Here is a 22,313-nt window from a genome sequence, read left to right as displayed (position 1 = left end):
CCAATAGACAGCTTTCGCGTACTACACTAGGGAGAGATTCGGAGTTGGGAGAAGCTAGATTCCATGGGATTCAGCCAACTTGAATAAAGTGTGGCCTTTATTCCAGTCATTTCAAGATCAGACATCCTGGTATTTCTTATTAGGAAAGATCAGCACACTCGTTGTTACTGAATAGGAGAACATAATCCCTGAGTAACTGCTTCAAAACATCCCCAATAAGCACTGCTAACGTCTGAAAGGACACACTGTGGAGACATGGTTTTTAAAAAATGGTTTTATGAACGGTTTTATTGTATAAAACACACTTGCGTAATCTAATTGTTGACAAACTGCTGTATGTTCTAGTTATATTTTCATACAGCTTTATATCTAAACCATAGGACATACAAACAGGTCTTTCAGATTATATCGAACACTAAAGTCATCTCCTAAAACTCTTCCCATTTTTATTTTAACTATTTTTAAAAAAAATATGCCAAGTATCCCCAGGTTTCTCCTGTCCAAATTACAGTACGACAGTAGGGAGGAAGAGGGTAGATTCAAAACTGGACTTTTATGCTGTCTTTTGCTGTCCCTTCTTCCCAATCAGAGACTTGTGGATGTGAGGAATCACACCTGCAAGAGGAAGGGAAACAGACACGGTATAATAAATTCACAGGTTAGAATAAGTGCACTGTTTCAGGTCAAAATGTTATCTCCTCCCCTGCTCGATCATTCTGGGAGCCGGGACAAGTTCCTCACACATTGGAATCAACAACCTACAGCAATTAAAACTGAACATTCTTCTTCCAATCAGCTCCAAAATAACCCATAACCTAATTGCTCCCAATATTCCTAGTTGACTATTTAGAATTGTTGCATTGTGAACACTGATGATTGTTTAAATATGATTTACCATCTTGCTGAGAGTAGTTTCTATATTTCTACTATTATTACCAGGAACATTCTCAAGAGGAAAATAGCTCTCAAGTTATTCAGGAGAAGGCATATCTGGGAACTTCCAATCCAAAATACCCAAGCAAAACATGATTGAAACAAGAAATGAAGTTTTAAAAAGCAAAAGTACTGCCTCTTAAGCTCCTCTGGTGATCTATTAAGACGATCTTGAATACCAGAGAAACAGCACGGCAGACTGGTATTGCCAGGAAAGGAGGGACACACTCGATAATGAGTGATGTATGACAGAGTGAGGCTGGGCCGGAAACAAAACTTTTGTGCAGCTCGGAAAGAGTTAATATTTCCGATTCTTAGCCACAGGTAGAGTTCTGCAGTCTGCACTACCTATTACAAGGAGTTTAGGCAATATCATTAGCAGGCCAAGAATGGACATTAAAAGAGGACATACTTCATACTGAGTCCATAAGGGATAGCAATCTGGACTAAAGGGCTCATGATTTCCCCACACAGTAACCAGTGCAAAACAAACAAAAAAAATCAGCAAATGACAGAGCTTCCTTGTTCTGACAGCACAGCTCTGTAAAGTGCAGGAATTCACCAGCTAATCACGAACAAAGACGTTCGCCATTTTCCTCCTCCAATTTGTGACCTTGCGATGACGTGTGGAGTAATGCTTCATTAAATTACATCTTGCCACCAAACGGAAGACTGCTAGGGCAGCGGGTTCAAAGTCCCGTTCCTCAGAGCAGCCATTCATTTAAATTAATCGTCTGAGAGAGACACACACAGAGGCAGAAGGATCGAGCTGAACTGGAATGCTCTGCCTGTCATCTGCAGCAGTTCAGTGATGTACACCAAGTCTGGTACCAGGGCTCACTGAAATCAGAAACTTAGAAGGAGGGAAGGAAAAACCAGACTCGGGACTGAATTATCATTGCATGATCTTGCATCTCAGCAGCTAAAGCTTGCAAGGTGTCAGCTAGTACGGTTTAAGAGGAGGAAAAAAAAGTGTAATAATCTTTAAAAAACATTACTACTAAAAACTGCTCAACCTTGGGCTACACTGAAACCATTCATAACTTAACCATCAGCACAATTAACATTCACTCCCAATAGCAGACCGGCAATTAAGTGCTGGCAACATAAATTTGGTAAGATAATACTGTCTGCGAATGAAAACTAGAACATCTAGGAAACTCAAAATGCTAAAAGTGTGAGCGAGCGAAAGGAAACCTCTGATTTCCAACATTTAGAGAAAAAAAAGAGTTTATTTTCCTAGCTTGAACAGTGAACACTAAACAAGAACTATTAACAAACCCAAGCTCCCTTTTCTTAACGACCTGAACCCGACTGTTAAAATGCTGCTCCAATAACACAATTATTAAACATCAAAACCACATAATCGCTCAAAGACCAAACAGTCTCTCATGCTGTCTTCCTTCTGGTCTTCCGATTATCCCTGGATCGTCTTTTCGCTACTTTTACTGGAAAAGGGTACCTTTGATAGATAGAGCCTTCTGAGAGATTTCGAGAGCAAGATGTTTATTTCTCTGGCTGCTCTTGCCCTCTGGTCTGATGGGCAGTTAGCTCTCTCTAACTTTCAAAATGCCCTTCCTTCTTACAGCCCCTGCACTGTACCCTCTCATTGGACTGATGTTGTCAACACAATAAATTCAAATCCAATTGGTTTTTGGTAACCTGGTCATAATTTAAATGATTTGGTTATGTTTGAAATAATCGTCAAAACAGCAATCAAAACTCAGGTATCCATTTAACAGTCAATTGTTATATGTACCTACTTTGGTGCAGCCTGTCTTAGTTATTCTGCATACTGGCAGCTTTTGCTGTACCTTACGCTCAGAAAAGCACTTTGTCTGAAAGGGGCCCAGACATTCTTTCAACTTTGTAACAATACAGTTGAAGTAACCTAAGCTCCGGCATTCATTCCCATTTCAGGAAGTCTACAGAATTGGACCATCTGAGTAGGAATATGGGAAAAGTCAAGGCATTCTCCAGGAGCTACTTGGGATCGGGCAATTCATCTCAGGCCGAGCCAGACACATCAGGAGTTACCTGCAAAACTGCTACGTAGAGAGGACAAATCTAACACATACCCCCACCAGCAATGGTTGCCTTGATCAGCGAATCCAGCTCCTCATCACCTCGGATGGCCAACTGTAAGTGACGTGGCGTGATGCGCTTTACTTTCAGGTCCTTTGACGCATTGCCTGCCAACTCCAACACCTACGGACCATAAGGTAGCACAGCATTTCAAAAACATGACAGCATCTTAAAACAGCAGAAAGCCAAAACGTTCCCACCTGTCCAAAGTCGGAATTTCAACAAGCAGCCGGTGCTTTTTGTGTGGTGCAACGCTGGTTATGTTGCAAAACATTTTTTAAAAAAGCCAATGCTCGCTCCGGGTTTCAGGAAGAACAAAGACGGGAAATAAATTTGGCACCCAACATCTTCAACTCCACATGCCCTTATATTCTCTGTGTTCAAATGAGCCCTACACCATAGCTAGAAACCTCTGCCTTTCTACCAGTCTGTATAACCTTGCCCCCCGGAAGCATCCTGCACAGTCCCCCTCGATGGTTTCAGCCCTTTAGCCAGTCCCTTTAGCTCCCTACCCTAGCTTTGCCATCTATATCTAGTTTGCTCAGAACCTGTTGAAAACAGACAGGATCCTATAGGCACACAAGGTGAACAGGGCTCAGGTTCAAACCCCTTCAAGGCTCCGAGAAGCTGACTGCTTTGGTGGTGGTCTCTCTCTCTGTGCATCTCAATCACTGCCTTGAGCTTCACCTCACCAGCTTCACTATTGTTGGTCACCCAGTTCCTGCCTTCTAGCCTTTTCTGTCACAGTATTTCTGTTTTGCCTCATGCTACCCAGTGCTGGGAGATCCTTGGATTCCCCAATCCTCCCGTTTATCCGTGCTCAATGCTGCTTTTGTCACAAATCCTTCAAGTCCTTAGGGCGGCACGGTGGCACAGTGGTTAGCACTGCTGCCTCACAGCGCCAGAGACCAGGGTTCAATTCCCGCCTCAGGCGACTGTGTGGAGTTTGCACGTTCTCCCTGTGTTTGCGTGGGTTCCCTCTGGGTGCTCCGGTTTCCTCCCACAAGTCGCAAAGATGTGCAGGTTAGGTGAATTGGCCATGCTAAATTGCCCATGCTAAATTGCCCGTAGTGTTAGGTAAGGGTGGGTTGCGCTTTGGCAGGTCGGTGTGGACTTGTTGGGCTGAAGGGCCTGTTTCCACACTGTAATGTAATCTAATCTAATCTAAAATCAGAAGACTACTGTCATCGTTTAAGAAAGGTATGGTGCGCAATTCCCAGTCTCCTTACAGATAGGAAGGATGTTGAAAGATTGACAAGGATGTTTCCAGGGTCAGAGGGTTTGAGCTTCAGGGAGAGGCTGAACAGGCTGGGGCTGTTTTCCCTGGAGCGTCGGAGGCTGAGGGGTGACCTTATAGAGGTTTATAAAATCATGGATAGGATATATAGATAAATAGATAGAGATGAAGCTATTAAAAGTACTATTAGCAAATTTGCTGATGACATAAAGCTGGGTGGCAGGGTGAAATGTGAGGAGGATGTTAGGAGAATACAGGGTAACCTGGACAGGTTAGGTGAGTGGACAGATGCATGGCAGATGCAGTTTAATGTGGATAAATGTATGGTTACCCACTTTGGCAAGAACAGGAAAGCAGATTACTACCTAAATGGAGTCAAGTTAGGTAAAGGGGCAGTACAAAGAGATCTAGGTGTTTTTGTACATCAGTCAATGAAAGCAAGCGTGCAGGTACAGCAGGTAGTGAAGAAAGCTAATAGCATGCTGGCCTTCATAACAAGAGGAATAGAGTATAGGAGCAAAGAGGTCCTTCTGCAGCTGTACAGGGCCCTGGTGAGACCGCACCTGGAGTACTGTATGCAGTTTTGGTCTCCAAATTTGAGGAAAGACATCCTGGCTATTGAGGAAGTGCAGCATAGGTTTACGAGGTCAATTCCTGGAATGGCGGGATTACCTTACACTGAAAGATTGGAGTGACTGGACTTGTATACCCTTGAGTTTAGAAGACAGAGGGGATCTGATTGAGACATATAAAGATTATTAAAGGATTGGACACTCTGGAGGCAGGAAACATGTTTCTGCTGATGGGTCAGTCCCAAACCAGAGGACACAGTTTAAAAATAAGGGGTCGGCCACTTTGAACAGAGCTGAGGAGAAACTTCACCTAGACAGTGCTGGGTGCGTGGAATGCTCTGCCCCAGAAGGCTGTGGAGGCCAAGTCTCTGGATACTTTCAAGAAAGAGTTGGATAGAGCTCTTAAGGATAGTGGAATCAAGGGTTATGGGGATAACTGATTGAGGATGATCAGCCACGATCATAATGAATGGTAGTGCTGGTTCGAAGGGCAGAATGGTCTACTCCTGCACCTATTGACTATTGCCTTTTCCCTGGGGTGGGGGAACTAGAGGGGCATAGGTTTAGGGTGAGGGGGAAACAGATATAAGAGGGACCCAAGAGGCAACGTTTTCACATAAAAGGTGGTATGTGTATGGAATGAGCTGCCAGAGGAAGTGGAGGAGGCTGGTACAATTGCAACATTTAAAAGGCATCTGGATGAATAGGAAGGGTTTGGAGGGATATGGGCCAAGTGCTGGCAAATGGGACTAGATTGGGTTGGGATATCTGGTTGCCATGGACAAGTTGGAGTGAAGGGTCTGTTTCCATGCTGTACATCTCTCTGACTCTCCTTGGAGAAAGGTGAGGACTGCAGATGCTGGAGATCAGAGTTGAGAGCGTGGTGCTGGAAAAGCACAGCAGGTCAGGCAGAATCAGAGGAGCAGGAGAATCAATGTTTCGGGCATAAGCCCTTCCTGATGAAGGCCTTGTGCCCAAAACATCGTTTCTCCTGCTCCTCGGATGCTGCCTGACCTGCTGTGCTTTTCCAGCACCACACTGTCTATGACTCCCTTTGTCTATGGAGATTGCCAGAGGTGTTTAGAGTGGAGAAAGATCAGACTAATTTACATTAAAGTAGTCAGGGGCGTTATCAACAAACGAAGTATGGGTAGCGACCTTGTTTTCACTGACAAACTTCTCCTACTAATGGAAGGAAACTGAAAGCCTCCACCAGGACTCACCTCAGCAGTGAGATACTCAAGGATAGCTGCACTGTACACTGCAGCTGTAGCACCCACCCGTCCATGGCTAGTGGTACGAGTCTTCAAATGCCTATGAATACGACCTACAGGAAACTGGAAGAAAGAATACCAAGTGAAACCTCGAGTGGAACTAAAAAGGTACACAACATCAGAAACACTCCCACTGGGACTCACCACTGTTACAGGAGCCTTCCACTCCAAATGACCCACACTTCAAAGATATTCAATCAAACCAACAAAACGCTGTCGTTCTTCACATAGTTGTTAAAATTTCACGTCTCGCTTTTCCCACTATTCATCTTCAGACTCCCTGTCCCTCAGGATTTCTCCTGTGAATTGCAACTCTGACTTCAGGGAAGGCCCACAGACGGCGACACTGTATCCTAGCGAGTGCCTTTGAGCCCCTGACAAAACTCTTGACTAACTTGCTCTGTTAAGCCACTTAAGGATGGGGTCCCTCTTGAGAATCTGTTTCTGAAGGCTGTACGTAGCTTGGAAAGAACATCTCTCGACAGAGGTAAGGCAGCAACAGACACAGAGGGAGAGTGCAAGCCAGAATCAGAGAACATACAGGGAGAGGGGACCAGTTAGAGAAAAAGACAAAAGGCGCTGGTGTTGTTCTCTTCACCCAGCACCCAGGAGTGTCACAGAGAAGGTGACATTGGCTGATGAGGCAAGTCACTATGATCTGGATTGCACTGTCCAAAGAGATGGCGAAAGGAGCTTCAACAGTAACTTGCAGCAAGACTGTGGCTGAAGCGCAAAGAGGAATCACTGTGATCGGTCCCATCAAAGAGGTAACCGTGGGCTGGATCGGTTCCTTCCATTCTATGGAGGAGAAAGTGAGGACTGCAGATCAGAATCGAGAGTGTGTGGGGCTGGAAAAGCACAGCAGATCAGCCAGCATCCGAGAAGCAGGAGAACTGACATTTCAGGTGTAAGCCCTTCGCCCCGAAATGTCGATTCTCCTGCTCCTCGGATGCTGCCTGACCTGCTGTGCTTTTCCAGCAACACACTCTCGTCTCCTTCCATTCTAGATCTTACAATTCTTCGACATTTACTAATCCCCCACCCCCAAAATGGTGTTGATGAGACATCAATTGAAACCAGAGGAGAACAATAACGGTGAAGTCAGATTTTCTCAGAGAAAGGCAGCAGGATGATGGTGGGCTTTAAGAAGATTTAAGGAGGAGGTGGAACTCCCGAACTGCAAGGGTGGTCAAGGCAGCAACCGTTGGGGAGACGCAGAGTGTTCCTCAAGAAATGGGTCTTTTATTTGCAAACAAAAAACGGTGACACTGAGAAAGCAGATTCTCGAATGCCCCTGAACCTCAGAATGCATGGATACTTCTATCTTTTTGTTTCTGTTAGCTTATCAGCATGTCCAACTAGATTCATCAAATTACCTCTCTCTAGCTACACAACAAACCTGTGATATTAATTCCCATTATCTCTTCAGTTGTACATTCTACTTAATGTTATTCTAATGTCACGGTTAGATGTTTAGTGCTAACTCTTGCAACAATGGTCTTCCATTCCAGAGCTTAATATTCTCCTAATGTCATTAGATATTTATTATCAGCTCTGCTACAGTGATCGTCCATTCCAGACTAACCTGTCATGAGAGATATTTAGCTAATCCATCCATCACAATAGTCTCTCCCGTCTCAAGCTGACTCTACTAACTATTAATTAGATATTTCAGTGTCATGTCCCAAATATTTACAGTCCCAATCCTGTCATAATAACACTTAAAGCAAGTTTCATCGTTATTACCGGTGTTCTCTCATCTCGCCATAGTGACCTTTCAGCCTTAACCTTACTCTGCTGATTGGTGTAAGAGTGTCCCACTATGGTTATCCCATCCTGCCTCCCTCAGACCACAGATTGCCAGTGGGCTTCATGCTTTAACCCTTCACATGCTTTCATGTTTATTTTCCATAAAACCTCCAATATTTAAAATGCACTGAAATGCTGTGCAAGGTTATGGACTAAGTGCCGGAAAGCGGATGGTTGGCCATGCACAGAACAGGCTGAATGGCCTCCTACACCGACAGGCAAATCAATCAGAACGACAGTGCAGGTCAGTCACAACTTAATTAAATGGTGAACACACTGACGGGAATGAACAGCCAGGAGAATTATCATCACGCACAAATTCTTCAACATACCCAGCTTCACAGTACAATTTAGTAAGTACCAACAGAAGCCAAATTTAACCATTTAAAGAATAGCAGACACACCAACTCCAGAAGCAAATCAAAAGTGCCTTGTATCAACCACTGTATGACCGTTAAATGCTACGCAGAATATTCCCAATTTAAACACAAATGAACAGAAATTAAAACACTCCGTGGAGAGTACACCTCTTAATAAACTTTGCATCGTTTCCCTGAATCGTTAGAAATTAAAGCTGAAAAATACAGGAGCCCGATGTCAATCTGTGGGATCGGTTATCACTTTTCATTATAAAGGAAACCTACAAGATTAAAATTGCCGTATCAACTCTAGACAGCTTGTGCGATCCTTCTCAAATGGCACACAAAAGATGATAGAAAGATGACTTCCAACCCAAGGTAAGAGCCAAGCTTCTCAATTCCTGGCAGTGTCAAGGAAGTAGAATTGGAGTGTCTGTAGGTGGCCACATGGCAGCAAAACAAAAAACCTGTGCACTGCTGACATCACGTTGCTGTGGCAAAGCCTTTAACATCACACACATAACCGATTATTAGTCGCGTTGTGGTGCAGTGCTGTGCCCAGGCACAGTAAGGCTGAATTTGACTTGACTGGATGGAATGGGAAACTGGAGAGGAAAAAAAAACAAACAGCTTTCCGCTCATACCACCTCCTCCACCAGCCACAGGGGGACTGCGCAGACTGGCTAAAGATGGTACAATGCTGGGACCACTGTCATTCAGCCTTTACATCCACACATTTGCTTGTAAATCTGGCATTTTGAACAGATGTTGCACAACAAGAGTGTGTGAGTGTGTGAGTGTTGTGGAGAGTGTGAGTGTGAGTGCGTGTGTCTGTATATGTGCAGTTGCAGCACCATCTAGTGGCAGTGTTTACATTAAACAGCCTTCAAGAATTCTGCAGCTGTTAATACACTCACTACCTTCTGACCCCTTTCTTCACAAACTCACACATTACATACAACATAGATGAGAGTGTCCTTGGGGCCAAACATCCCACTCTAGCTTCTATCCTCTAGATTTCTAAGCAATCCCAAACAAACAGACTTGAGCAAATTAGGAATTTGATTGATAGAACAACCAAAACTAAAACAAGGATGGCACGGTGGCTCAGTGGTTAGCACTGCTGCCTCACAGCACCAGGGACCCGGGTTCGATTCCAAACTCAGGTGACTGTGTGGAGTTTGCACATTCTCCCCCGTGTCTGTGTGAGTTTCCTCCGGGTGCTCCGGTTTCCTCCCTCAGTCCAAAGATGTGTAGGTTAGGGTGGATTGGCCATGCTAAATTACCCATAGTGCTCAGGGATGTGAAGGTTAGGGTGGATTGGCCGTGCTAAATTACCCATAGTGCTCAGGGATGTGAAGGTTAGGGTGGATTGGCCATGCTAAATTACCCATAGTGCTCAGGGATGTGAAGGTTAGGGTGGATTGGCCGTGCTAAATTACCCATAGTGCTCAGGGATATGCAGGTTAGGATGGATTGGCCGTGCTAAATTACCCATAGTGCTCAGGGATGTGAAGGTTAGGGTGGATTGGCCGTGCTAAATTGCCCATAGTGCTCAGGGATATGCAGGTTAGGATGGATTGGCCGTGCTAAATTACCCACAGTGCTCAGGGATGTGAAGGTTAGGGTGGATTGGCCACGCTAAATTGCCCATAGTGCTCAGGGATATGCAGGTTAGGGTGGATTGGCTGTGCTAAATTACCCATAGTGCTCAGGGATGTGCAGGTTAGGGTGGATTGGCTGTGCTAAATTACCCCATAGTGCTCAGGGATGTGCAGGTTAGGGTGGATTGGCCGTGCTAAATTGCCCATAGTGCTCAGGGATATGCAGGTTAGGATGGATTGGCCGTGCTAAATTACCCACAGTGCTGAGGGATGTGCAGGTTAGGGTGGATTGGCCGTGCTAAATTACCCAGTGTTAGGTGCTTTAGTCAGAGGGGAATGGGTCTGGGTGGGTTACTGTTCGGAGGGTCGGTGTGGACTGATTGGGCCGAAGGGCCTGTTTCCATACTGTAGGGAATCTAATCTAAAGTCACCAACATACGCCCATGTCAACTGCCACTTGCATAGCATTTAACAGTTAGTGCACAGGAGGATCCTCTCCTCTTCACTCTTAACATACACACTAGGGTTATTGAGAAAGAAGCTGAGATGTCGGTTTTATGATTTTATGCAAGTTAACCAGCCAACCTCAGCCAAAACACTTTGCTGTTCTACAAACCTGACCTCACAGCTTCTGCGGTCACCACACTTGTTGCCGGATGAACAAAGTGTTACGGACATCAAGACGCAGAGACCAGAAGAGGAGAATGTGACAAACTCAGAAGGCCTTCCCTCTCCGACTCAAGTTTGATTCGTTGGCACCCTTCAAGACCTTGCCAGGGACAGTCAATTCATTTTCAGGGTAGTGATCATTAGCTGAGGTTCTGAAATCTGCACATGTGCAGCAAGGGTCAGGGTGCATCCAGCATTCCCCTTGAATGTGGGGACTGGCTACCCTCACAAACCCAACAGCGAGGAGTGGATGGAGTAGCCCTTGAGCTCTCTCAGATTGCAGAAAGTTATGGCTTCCGTTCAAATCATATCAAGGGAAGTCCAAGATGAATATTACTTCCAGAAGAGCATGACATATCTTTAAAAGGCCTCACCATCCTACTGAATGAGTTGATTAAATCCTGAAGGGCACAGCAGTCATATCAGGAATTTCAGCTGGTCTGGGCACCAGAACACATTGGGCGAAAGTGAGGCCTGCAGATGCTGGAGATCAGAGTCTAGAGAGTGGTGCTGGAAAAGCACAGCAGGTCAGGCAGCATCCGAGGAGCAGGAAATTAAAGCCCTGGCAGAGGGCTTTTGCCCGAAACTTCGATTTTCTTGCCCCTCGGACGCTGCCTGACCTGCCGTGCTTTTCCAGCACCGCACTCTCAACCAGAACACACTGGACAGGTGATTGTATCTCCAGGGATAGTAACCTCCATTGTGAAGCACAGCTCCATGACTGTGCTGTGCTCAGTGGAATAGAAGGCTGACAAAGTGGTCCAAGCCTGGATAACCACCTAGGACAACAGCCCAGCAGAACTACAAGGCCCAGGTCGATGTGCTGAGGGATGTCTTAAAGCTTGGGGCACCAGCTGCCAAGGTGTAATGAGGAAAGACCATCACCCAAGGTCTTTCTACTAAAGTACAGTGGGAGTCCATTCAGTTACTGAACCTTCCTGGTGCCTCAAATGTGTATAAGTAGTACATAAAACCCAAAACAGAGGGCTGTGGGAGGCTGAAACCAGACATTGACAGGATGCAGAGCTGGGCTGAGAATCGGCAGAAGTTCAACCTGGAAAAGTGGGAAGTGATTCATTTTGGAAGGTCGGATTTGACTGCAGAATACAGGGTTAAAGACAGGACTCTTGGCAGTGTGGAGGAACAGAGGGATCTTGCGGTCCATGTGCACAGATCCCTCAAAGTTGCCTCCCAAGTTGATAGGGTTGTTAAGGCGGCGTATGGCGTTTTGGCTTTCATTAGCAGGGGGACTGAGTTTAACAGCCGCAAGATTATGCTACATTATTATAAAGCAGTTAGACCACACTGTTCTGTTCGCCTCATTATAGGAAGGATGTGGAAGCTTTAGAAAGAGTGCGGAGCAGATTTACCAGGATGTTGCCTGGACTGGAGGGTATGAATGATGAAGAAAGATTGAGGGAGCTAGGGCTTTTCTAACTGGAGTGAAGAAGGACGAGAGGTGACCTGACAGAGGTGTGCAAAATGATGAGAGGAATAGACAGAGTAGATAGATAGAGACTTCCATGACTATTAGATAGGCACATGGATGACAGTACAATGAAGGGCCCGTGGTTAATTTTTCAAGTAGGATAAAAGGTCGGCACAACAAAGTGAGCCAAAGGGCCTGTACTGCTCGATGTTCTAACTGTGGATGCTGTAAATCAGAGGCAAACATAAAAACTGCTGGAACAGGCCTGGCAACATCTGTGGTGAGAAATCAGAGCTAACATTTCAGGTCGTTTGACCCTCCCTTAGAAGCCCCCTGAGCTCGGAGGAAGGGTCACTCAACCCAAAACGTTAACTCCGATTTCTCTCCACTGATGCTGCCAAACCGGCTGAGTTGTTTCCAGCAATTTCTATTTTTGTATGTAGGCTGGAAAATGGGAAGCCTTCAGAAATGAGATAACAAGAATCCAGAGAAAGTATATTCTCGTCAGGGTGAAAGGGAAGGCTGGTAGGTAGAGGGAATGCTGGCTGACTAAAGAAATTGAGGGCTTGGTTAAGAAAAAAAAGGAAGCATATGTCAGGTATAGACAGGATAGATCGAGTGAATCCTTAGAAGAGTTTAAAGGCAGTGAGAATATACTTAAGAGGGAAATCGGGCGGGCAAAAAGGGGACATGAGATAGCTTTGGCAAATAGAATTAAGGAGAATCCAAAGGGTTTTTACAAATATATCAAGGACAAAAGGGTAACTAGGGAGGGAATCGGACCCCTCAAAGATCAGCAAGGCAGCCTTTGTGTGGAGCAGCAGAAAATGGGGGCGATACTAAATGAATATTTTACATCAGTATTTACTGTGGAAAAGGATATGGAAGATGTAGACTGTTGGGAAATAGATGGTGACATCTTGCAAAATGTCCGTGTTACAGAGGAGGAAGTGCTGGATGTCTTGAAACGGGTAAAGGTGAATAAATCCACAGGACCTGATCAGGTGTACCCGAGAACTCGGTGGGAAGCGAGAGAAGTGATTGCTGGGCCTCTTGCTGAGATATTTGTATCATCGATAGTCACAGGTGAGGTGCCGGAAGACTGGAGGTTGGCAAACGTGGTGCCACTGTTTAAGAAGGGCGGTAAAGACAAGCCAGGGAACTATAGACTGGTGAGCCTGACCTTGCTGGTGGGCAAGTTGTTGGAGGGAATCCCAAGGGACAGGATGTACATATATTTGGAAAGGCAAGGACTGATTCAGGATAGTCAACATGGCTTTGTGCGTGGGAAATCATGTCTCACAAACTTGATTGAGTTTTTTGGAGAAGTAACAAAGAAGATTGATGAGGGTAGAGCAGATGTGATCTATATGGACTTCAATAATGCATTCGACAAGGTTCCCCATGGGAGACTGATTAGCAAGGTTAGATCTCATGGAATACAGGGAGAACTAGCCATTTGGATACAGAACTGGCTCAAAGGTAGAAGACAGAGGGTGGTGGGGGAGGGTTGTTTTTCAGACTGGAGTCCTGTGACCAGTGGAGTGCCACAAGGATCAGTGCTGGGCCCCTCTACTTTTTGTCATTTACATAAATGATTTGGATACGAGCATAAGAGGCACAGTTAGTAAGTTTGCAGATGACACCAAAATTGGTGGTGTAGTGGACTGCGAAAAGGGTTACCTCAGATTACAACAGGATCTGGACCAGATGGGCCAATGGGCTGAGGAGTGGCAGATGGAATTTAATTCAGATAAATGCGAGGTGCTGCATTTTGGGAAAGCAAATCTTAGCAGGACTTATACACTTCATGGTAAGGTCCTGGGGAGTGTTGCTGAACAAAGAGACCTCGGAGAGCAGGTTCATAGCTCCTTGAAAGTGGAGTCACAGGTAGATAGGATAGTGAAGAAGGCGTTTGATATGCTTTCCTTTATTGGTCAGAGTATTGAGTACAGGAGTTGGGAGGTCATGTTGCAGCTGTACAGGACATTGGTTAGGCCACCATTGGAATATTGCGTGCAATTCTGGTCTCCTTCCTATCGGAAAGATGTTGTGAAACTTGAAAGGGTTCAGAAAAGATTTGCAAGGATGTTGCAGGATCTGAACTACAGGGAGAGGCTGAACAGGCTGGGGCTGTTTTCCCTGGAGCATTGGAGGCTGAGGGGTGACCTTATAGAGGTTTATAAAATCATGAGGGGGCATGGATAGGGTAAATCTTTTCCCTGGGATGGGGGAGTCCAGAACTAGAGGGGCATAGGTTTAGGGTGAGAGGGGAAAGATATAAAAGAGACCTAAGGGGCAACTTTTTCACCCAGAGGGTGGTACGTGTATGGAATGAGCTGCCAGAGGAAGTAGTGGAGGCTGGTACAATTGCAACATTTGGATGGGTATATGAATAGGAAGGGTTTGGAGGGATATGGGCTGGGTGCTGGCAGGTGGGACTAGATTGGGTTGGGATATCTGGGTCAGCATGGACGGGTCTGTTTCCGTGCTGTCCACCTCTATGACTCTAAATAGTATGTGGTGTAAATAAGTGGTGCCTTGGGTTTGTTTGCTGGATGAAGTCAAACTCCAATATTTGTTTGTTTCTCCACACACTACTCTATAGGACCGAACTGCTTTAGTGACCAGATATAAATATCTCTTTGAATATGGTATATTTTTGAAAAAAAAAATGGTCCAGCAGAACTGTATGATGGCCCTCACTGGGGATTGGAAAAAGGTGTGCTGAAAGCAGTGTTAGTCATACCTTGGAACGACTTGGGAGAAGGAATACCACAAGATTACCTGCGTGCTAAAACACCAACAGATACAGGCAACAGATAGTATGAAGCTAAAACATTTGCACATATTTTAACCACACGCCCTGCATCGACAAGTGCAGCTGATTTTCCTCTCCCCTTTAAGCCCATATCATGACAGATACCAGTGTCCGACCAATTCAGTAGACTAACCTTAAGCAGCAACATATTCCTGACTGCACTGAATGCCTTCAGAATGGCAGTAAGAAATCTAAGAATCTGTCCAATGAGAAAATGTCGCTCCCAAAACAGGATAGACTGAATTTGACCAGTTGCTGTACTGCCAGCCATATCCTAGTCATCAGTTAAGCGAGCAAGAGCTACTGAAAACACCATGAAGTAACTGCAAATTGTCAATAAACTCAGGCACTCTGTTCAGTTTCTTCCAGAAAGACCGCTTCAGAATTCAACTGCAGGCGTGATGCAAATTCTCATTCAAAAACAGAATGTTACGAGTATGGGGAAGAAAGGTCACCATTGACAGGCAACATCTCATGGCATTAGGAGTGGCTAGTAAAACAAGACCGACCCGGAAACCATCAAATGACTGGAGTCATACGACAAGGACGCAACTCTTTAAAATGCTATCGTTATAACAGGTTCTTTAGGGATAACATCCTCAGCCAGCCCATCATAAAGATCGGAATCAGGCTGTCAGTTGAGAATACCATTTACGTTAAATGCACTTATGGAAATTGATATTGTTTTCTTCTAAATTTATTTCACAAGCACTGTCTACATTAGTTGGGAGTCTTGGCCCCAGCTCTGAAAGGACATCTTTACTCGCTTGTTAAAACTACTGGGATCACAAAACCTACCGTACCTGTAATCCTGCTCTCTGAGAACGGGAAACTGCTTTCGCCTTGGCCTTTCCCGAGTCCTTCCCAGCTTTCCCGCCAGCCTGCCAAAGACAGAGAATCAATATAACAAAAATGTTTGTACACTGAAATGAATAATGGCAAAGTTATGCTTTTATAAGTTTATAGGGATACAACTGGGTTGTTCAAAAAAATAAACTCTCATTTAACTTTCAACAGAAATGTCTGCAGTTGGTCATCACAAAACAGTGCTAATATATTCCAGCTAGACAGGCAGGAGGCTGGAAGAACACAGCAAGCCAGGCAGCACCAGGAGGGGGAGAAGTCAATGTTTTGGGTATAACCCTTCTTCAGGATGCGGGATGGGCGGAGGGGGGAGCTGCAGATAAGGGGTGGTGGGGAAAGGGTGGTGAAGTCAGGTAGAGGGGACATCCTAGTTGGTCAATGGGAGGAATGAAGCCAGTTGGTGGCAGGGAGGCATGGAAGTCCAACTCCAAGAACGTCTTCCCCACCCCACTCCCCCGTGCCTTCCGCAAGAACCATTCCCTTCAACAGTCCTTGGTTTGTGCCACTCTCCCCACCAACCCCACCCAAACTCCCAGGTACCTTCCACTGCTACCGGAAAAGATGCAAAACCTGCTGGTACACCACCCACTTCACCTCCTTCTAGGCCCCAAACAGTCCTTCCAGGTGAGACAGAGGTTCACCTGCCTCTCTTCAAGTATCTCAGCCGGGCCCGCAGGGGCCAACCAGACCTCCCAGTCACTGCCCATTTTAATTCTTCTTCCCACTCCCCTTCTGACATGACCATCCGTGGCCTCCTCCATTGCCACAATGAACCAAACCTCAGACTGGAGGAACACCACCTCACCTATAGCCAGGAGGACTCCACATGGAGCTCACCAGTTTCAAATACCCTCCCTTCCTTGCCCCCCCCACCTCCCTACCCAGCCCCTCCCCTTCCACAAACCAAATGCATTCATCCCACTGACCAACCAGATCGTAACCCTCTACCAGACTTTCCTATTCCCCACTTCACCACCCTGCTCCCGCCACTCATTTTATTGGCAGCTCTTCCTACACCCACCTCCAGTCCTGAAGAAGGGTTATACCAAAACTGCCTGGCTCACTGTGTTCTTCCAGCCTCCTGCCTGTCTACTTACAATATATTCTAGCGCCATATTAGACCAGCATGTTATTGATGTCTGTGACTATAAATTTATATTCTGTAAATTTAATGTTGAAACTTTCTTTGAAATCTAGATGTATGTGTTTCAATAAAACAAAGAGACAAAATTCACTTTAAAGCTCATTAGAAATCTCACAAGACAGGTTCTTTTGTTGAAATAGCAGCTAGGTGTCAAAATTAAGCTAGGAAGACAATTGTATAAACAGCTGCATTTTTATTTGGACTAGGCAAGTTTTTTTTAAATCTCTGCAATGTTAAAAATTGTTACTCAAAAATCTCATTCAAGGTACGATGAATACCTTTTAAGTATGCAACTGCGGGCACTTCACAATTGGAGATACTGGTCCAGTCTTCCAAATATAGTAAAGTAATTCAGGAAACAAAATGTATCTGCAAAGAACTTTTAAGACAATGAGGCTACTTGCAACACACTGGAATTCACGATTTCTAATCAATGCCCAACTCTCAAGATTAACTAAAACATTTGGGTTCATAGATTTGCCTCAAAACACAGCAACGTGGACACCTTAGCTGCAGACTGAAGTTTGACATGAGCATCATCAAAACCTGAAATGGGATATGTAAACAAGCCAACAATCTGAAGCAAAATAGATTTCTATTGGATCTACTGTTAACTGTCAAGATAAGGCATTAGGTTTTTTTTAAAAAGACAAGAATATACTGACAACCAAGGAGAGATTTACCCAGCCCGAGTATACAATTAAACCTTGACTTTGAGTTGCTGCTACCGCCTGAGATGATAGATGCAACTGAAACATCACCAATAAAATCGATGGGATTCAGCCCAAAACCAGACAAATGCACCCTTCACCTAGGTAATGTCAACCCTTCCTTCCCAAATGTTTCGCCCCACTATAATCCCATTCCAATGTTTGTGGTGGTGCGTGCCTGTGCACTTGGGGGTGGGGACGATTACTTCAGGAGCTCAACATTTCAACTCACAACCACCGCTTTTGGGAATCATTGCCCTCAATCACAATTGCAAGTAAAACTGATCCAAGGTTTGTACTATGAAACTGCAAACTGGACAGTGCCAACGTCCAGGAATTCAATTTGGTGGCACAGATATATAAACTTAACAAAGATAATAAACGTGATCTCTCAGGAATTCAAAAAGTGAATGTAGCTCTGAAATACTACATAAAGGTATTTTGACAAAATTCAGATCACTTGGTAACATTCTGTCTCGGTGCACATTTTAGGTATTGAATATCTGAGGTCAAGTTCATCCATAAATACAGAGCACTTGAAACTTAATTCAAAGAAAATAAATTCCTATTGCTTAGTTTAACATTAGCCTGCCCATTTTAAATGTTAAGCCACATTAACAGTCCAAACTAATCATACTCATCATGAAAACCCTTATATAACCCTCTACGCTACAGATCTGAGACTGGGCTGAAGCAAATAAAATTTCCAATCGATCCTTGCAAAGGAGAAATTAAATTTAAATTTGATTTTCCCTAATAGGAGACCTTGCCAGCGATTAAGCAAAACAATACAAGGCAATTTCATAACTAAACTAACCTGAGTGGCACAGTTCGCTATATTTTAAAAGTTACACTGATGTTCAAAGGTAACAAGACAACTTTAAAATTGTCTGAGTTATAAAACGGAGACTTCGGGACAACTTTCAATGTCATAGCTCCAAGATGGTTTTTCTTGCATTTCAGAACTGATCAGCACAAGACCATAATCTCTGATGAAAGCAACGTTTACATTGTGTACTATTCAATTATTTATAGACACCAATGCAAAACGAAAAGGACAATCCAACTGACAAATTGTAAATTTAGTTAGCAGCTGTGAACCTTTAGGACAAGTACTTTGTAAACAAGATGCGATCAGTACTACGGAAAAAGTGGATTAAATAAATGGAAAACATGTCAAAGATGAGCTTTTTTGGTGATGGGGGGATGCAGACAGGGAGGGGAGTAAATGAGCAAGAGGGGGCTAAACAGAGAGGAGAAAGGTAGGTCAGACAGAGGGAGACATCAGAGGAACAGAAACTCTGCAGGGGAATGGAGACACAAAAAAAGGAGGGGAAAATAGAGAGCAGATTAAAAAAAAAACTCATGTTCCCATGATTGCAAATAAATGAGGAAGGAGGTAGAGAGGGGGAAAAAAAACAACCAAGAGGAGAACTTCAGAATGGGAAAAGCAGAAATGGAAAATAAAAATCAAAACCATTTCCCAAAGAAAATAAATATGAAGGGGGGTGGGAGAGAAAAGACAGAGAGAGACTGATGAAAACAACAAATAAGAGGGAATGATGGTTCATGAGAGAGATCTAACCCATCATACTGACACAAGATATATAAACATTTCACTTATAAACTATCATATACACATGTATATAAAATACTAGGAATGTAAATGACAGTTGATAGTTATCGTGACAGTTATCATGGCCAGAGGCAGCGGTGGGGGCAGGGGTGCTTTCTGCACACACATATCTCACAAATTGTACATCCTATATACATATACAAACACATAAAATATAAATACATTAAATCTAATTGATTTATTATGATAGTTATAATCGTGAAGGGAAGGGGGGAGTTTGAAGATTTTACACACACACACAAACATCTCTCATATAAACCATCACAAAAACATAGTTAATACACAGATACATATGTGCACACAAATATAAAATTACATCAAATCCGAATATAATCTTATGATCGGAAATGGGGGCGAGGGAAGGTTCTCTACACAAACATATCTTATATTAACCATCATACACACTCCTATGTAACAACTGGTAAATGATGATAGTTATGGTCATGAAGAGAGCTAGGGTTGAAGATTTCACATAAACACAGACATAGATACACACAAATACATAAAATCTAAATGGTAAATTATGGCAATAGTTATGATCAGGAGGATATATAAAATCTGAAAGATAACAAGTTATGATCAGGACAGGCAGATATCTACACATAAAATATGCGAGGGGATATGATCAGGAGGAGGGAGACAGATATCTATACACAAAATCTGAAAGGTTATGTTAGTTATGATCAGGAGGAGGGAGACAGATATCTATACACAAAATCTGAAAGGTTATGTTAGTTATGGTCAGGAGGAGGGAGACAGATATCTATACACAAAATCTGAAAGGTTATGTTAGTTATGGTCAGGAGGAGGGAGACAGATATCTATACACAAAATCTGAAAGGTTATGTTAGTTATGGTCAGGAGGAGGGAGACAGATATCTATACACAAAATCTGAAAGGTTATGTTAGTTATGGTCAGGAGGAGGGAGACAGATACATGTGTGTATGAAATCTGAAAGATGATGACAGTTATGAACGGGGGGAGGGGGTTTGAAGATTTCACACACATATAAACATGTCTCAGACACACACATTCACTTTACATAAACTTAATATAAAAATGTATTAAAACAGCTCGAATGTGAACTGTGGCTGGTCGTTACGATCGTGTGTGTGTATGTGGGGGTGTGTGTGTGTGGGGGGGGTGGGGTGTGTGTCTGTGTGGGTGGGGGAGTGGTGTGTGTGGGGGGGGTGGTGTGTATGTCTGTGCATGTGGGGGTGGTGGTGTGTGTCTGTGTGTGTGGGGGGGGTGTGTTTGTGTGAGAGAGAGAGAGGGAGAGAGTGTGTGTGGGGGGGTGGTGTGTGTCTGTGTGTGTGGGGGGGTGTGTTTGTGTGAGAGAGAGAGAGGGAGAGAGTGTGTGGGGGGGGGTGGTGTGTGTCTGTGTGTGTGGGGGGGGGGTTTGTGCGAGAGAGAGAGAGAGGGAGAGAGTGTGTGTGGGGGGGTGGTGTGTGTCTGTGTGTGTGGGGGTGGTGGTGTGTGTCTGTGTGTGTGGGGGTGTGTGTTTGTGTGAGAGAGAGAGAGAGGGAGAGAGTGTGTGTGGGGGGGTGGTGTGTGTGGGGGTGGTGGTGTGTGTCTGTGTGTGTGGGGGGGTGTGTTTGTGTGAGAGAGAGAGAGAGGGAGAGAGTGTGTGTGGGGGGGGTGGTGTGTGTCTGTGTGTGTGGGGGTGGTGGTGTGTGTCTGTGTGTGTGGGGGTGTGTGTTTGTGTGAGAGAGAGAGAGAGGGAGAGAGTGTGTGTGGGGGGGTGGTGTGTGTGGGGGTGGTGGTGTGTGTCTGTGTGTGTGGGGGTGGTGGTGTGTGTCTGTGTGTGTGGGGGGGTGTGTTTGTGTGAGAGAGAGAGAGAGGGAGAGAGTGTGTGTGGGGGGGTGGTGTGTGTCTGTGTGTGTGGGGGTGGTGGTGTGTGTCTGTGTGTGTGGGGGGAGTGTGTTTGTGTGAGAGAGAGAGAGAGAGAGGGAGAGAGTGTGTGTGGGGGGGTGGTGTGTGTGTGTGTGTGGGGGTGGTGGTGTGTGTCTGTGTGTGTGGGGGGGGGTGTGTTTGTGTGAGAGAGAGAGAGAGAGGGAGAGTGTGTGTGTGGGGGGGTGGTGTGTGTCTGTGTGTGTGTGGGGGGTGTGTGTGTGTCTGTGTGGGTGGGGGGTAGTGTGTGAGTGTGTGTGTGGGGGGGGGGGTGGGGGGGTCGTGTGGGTGTGTGTATGTCTGTGTGGGGGGGGTGGTGTGTGGGTATGTGTGAGGGAGAGTGTGTGTGTGTGTGTGTGGGGGGGGTTGTGTGTCTGTGTGTGTGTGTGGGTGTGTGTGTGTGGGGGGGGGGGGTTGTGTGTCTGTGTGTGTGTGTGGGTGTGTGTGTGGGGGGGGGGGGGGGTTGTGTGTCTGTGTGTGTGTGTGTGTGTGTTGGGGGTGAAGATTTTTCACACACGGCGTCTGTCAAAAAGGCGCCATCCACCAGAGGAGGGAGAGAGGGAGGGGAAGGGGGGGAAATGCCGCCCGCCCGGAGGGGAGGGGAGGGGAGGGGAGGGGGGGTAATGGCGGCGGGCGGGATACGAGGATCGGGGGGGGGGTGATTCCACCGGCCATCTCCATCCTCCACCCCCCCCCCCCCCCCGGTATCACAGCCCGTGGGGATGGAGGGAGGGAGGGAAGGACTCACTCACCATGTTCCGCTGCTCTCTCTCTCTCTCTCTCTCTGACTGACCGCCCTCTCCCTCTCACTCAAACAATAACCGACAGGCGCGCGCGCGCCGACATCCGGGCCACCCGCCGCCGCCCGCTGACCAATCGCCGGCCCTCTCACTCATTCAAACCCGGCCTTCCCTCCAATCACCGCCCGCCTTCTTCCCACGTCCACCGCCCCCCCCCCCCCCCCCAACCAAACCTCCGTCCGTCAACGGATTTTTCCTCCCCCCCCATCCCATCCCCATCCCCATCCCCATCGTTCGACACCACCTCCCCCGCTTTGTATTTTTAAGAAAGTTTAGAAGAGAGAGAGAAAAAAAACAGATGAGAAAATTGTTTAGGCGCCTTGAAAGAGGACGGCCAATCGCCGACGGTACTTCCCGGCCTCATCCCGCCCCTCCTCGGTATTTTTTTCCCACTCTGTTTTTTTTAATACAACCCCACCCCCGCCTCTCCCCGGTTTCCCGCGCTGCGTGATTATTTGGACGGAGCTGCCAGCAGC

The 22,313-nt window shown here is 45.6% G+C and overlaps 1 protein-coding gene across 1 annotated transcript; it reads right to left on the bottom strand.

The window, feature by feature from the left end:
* Window positions 1-259: 259 nt before the first annotated feature.
* On the bottom strand, window positions 260-21,932 carry LOC140459792 (histone H2A.V). Its single transcript, XM_072554313.1, has 5 exons — window positions 21,790-21,932; window positions 15,596-15,673; window positions 6,051-6,164; window positions 3,012-3,141; window positions 260-615 (listed from the first exon to the last, which is right to left on the bottom strand). The coding sequence occupies exons 1-5, from the start codon at window positions 21,790-21,792 to the stop codon at window positions 554-556; spliced, it is 387 nt and encodes a 128-aa protein (XP_072410414.1). The 5' UTR covers window positions 21,793-21,932; the 3' UTR covers window positions 260-553.
* Window positions 21,933-22,313: the final 381 nt, after the last annotated feature.

The sequence above is a fragment of the Chiloscyllium punctatum genome, chromosome 35 (assembly GCF_047496795.1).
Source record: "Chiloscyllium punctatum isolate Juve2018m chromosome 35, sChiPun1.3, whole genome shotgun sequence".
Taxonomy (NCBI): Eukaryota; Metazoa; Chordata; class Chondrichthyes; order Orectolobiformes; family Hemiscylliidae; genus Chiloscyllium; species Chiloscyllium punctatum.
This window is presented reverse-complemented; position numbering and strand designations above follow the sequence as displayed.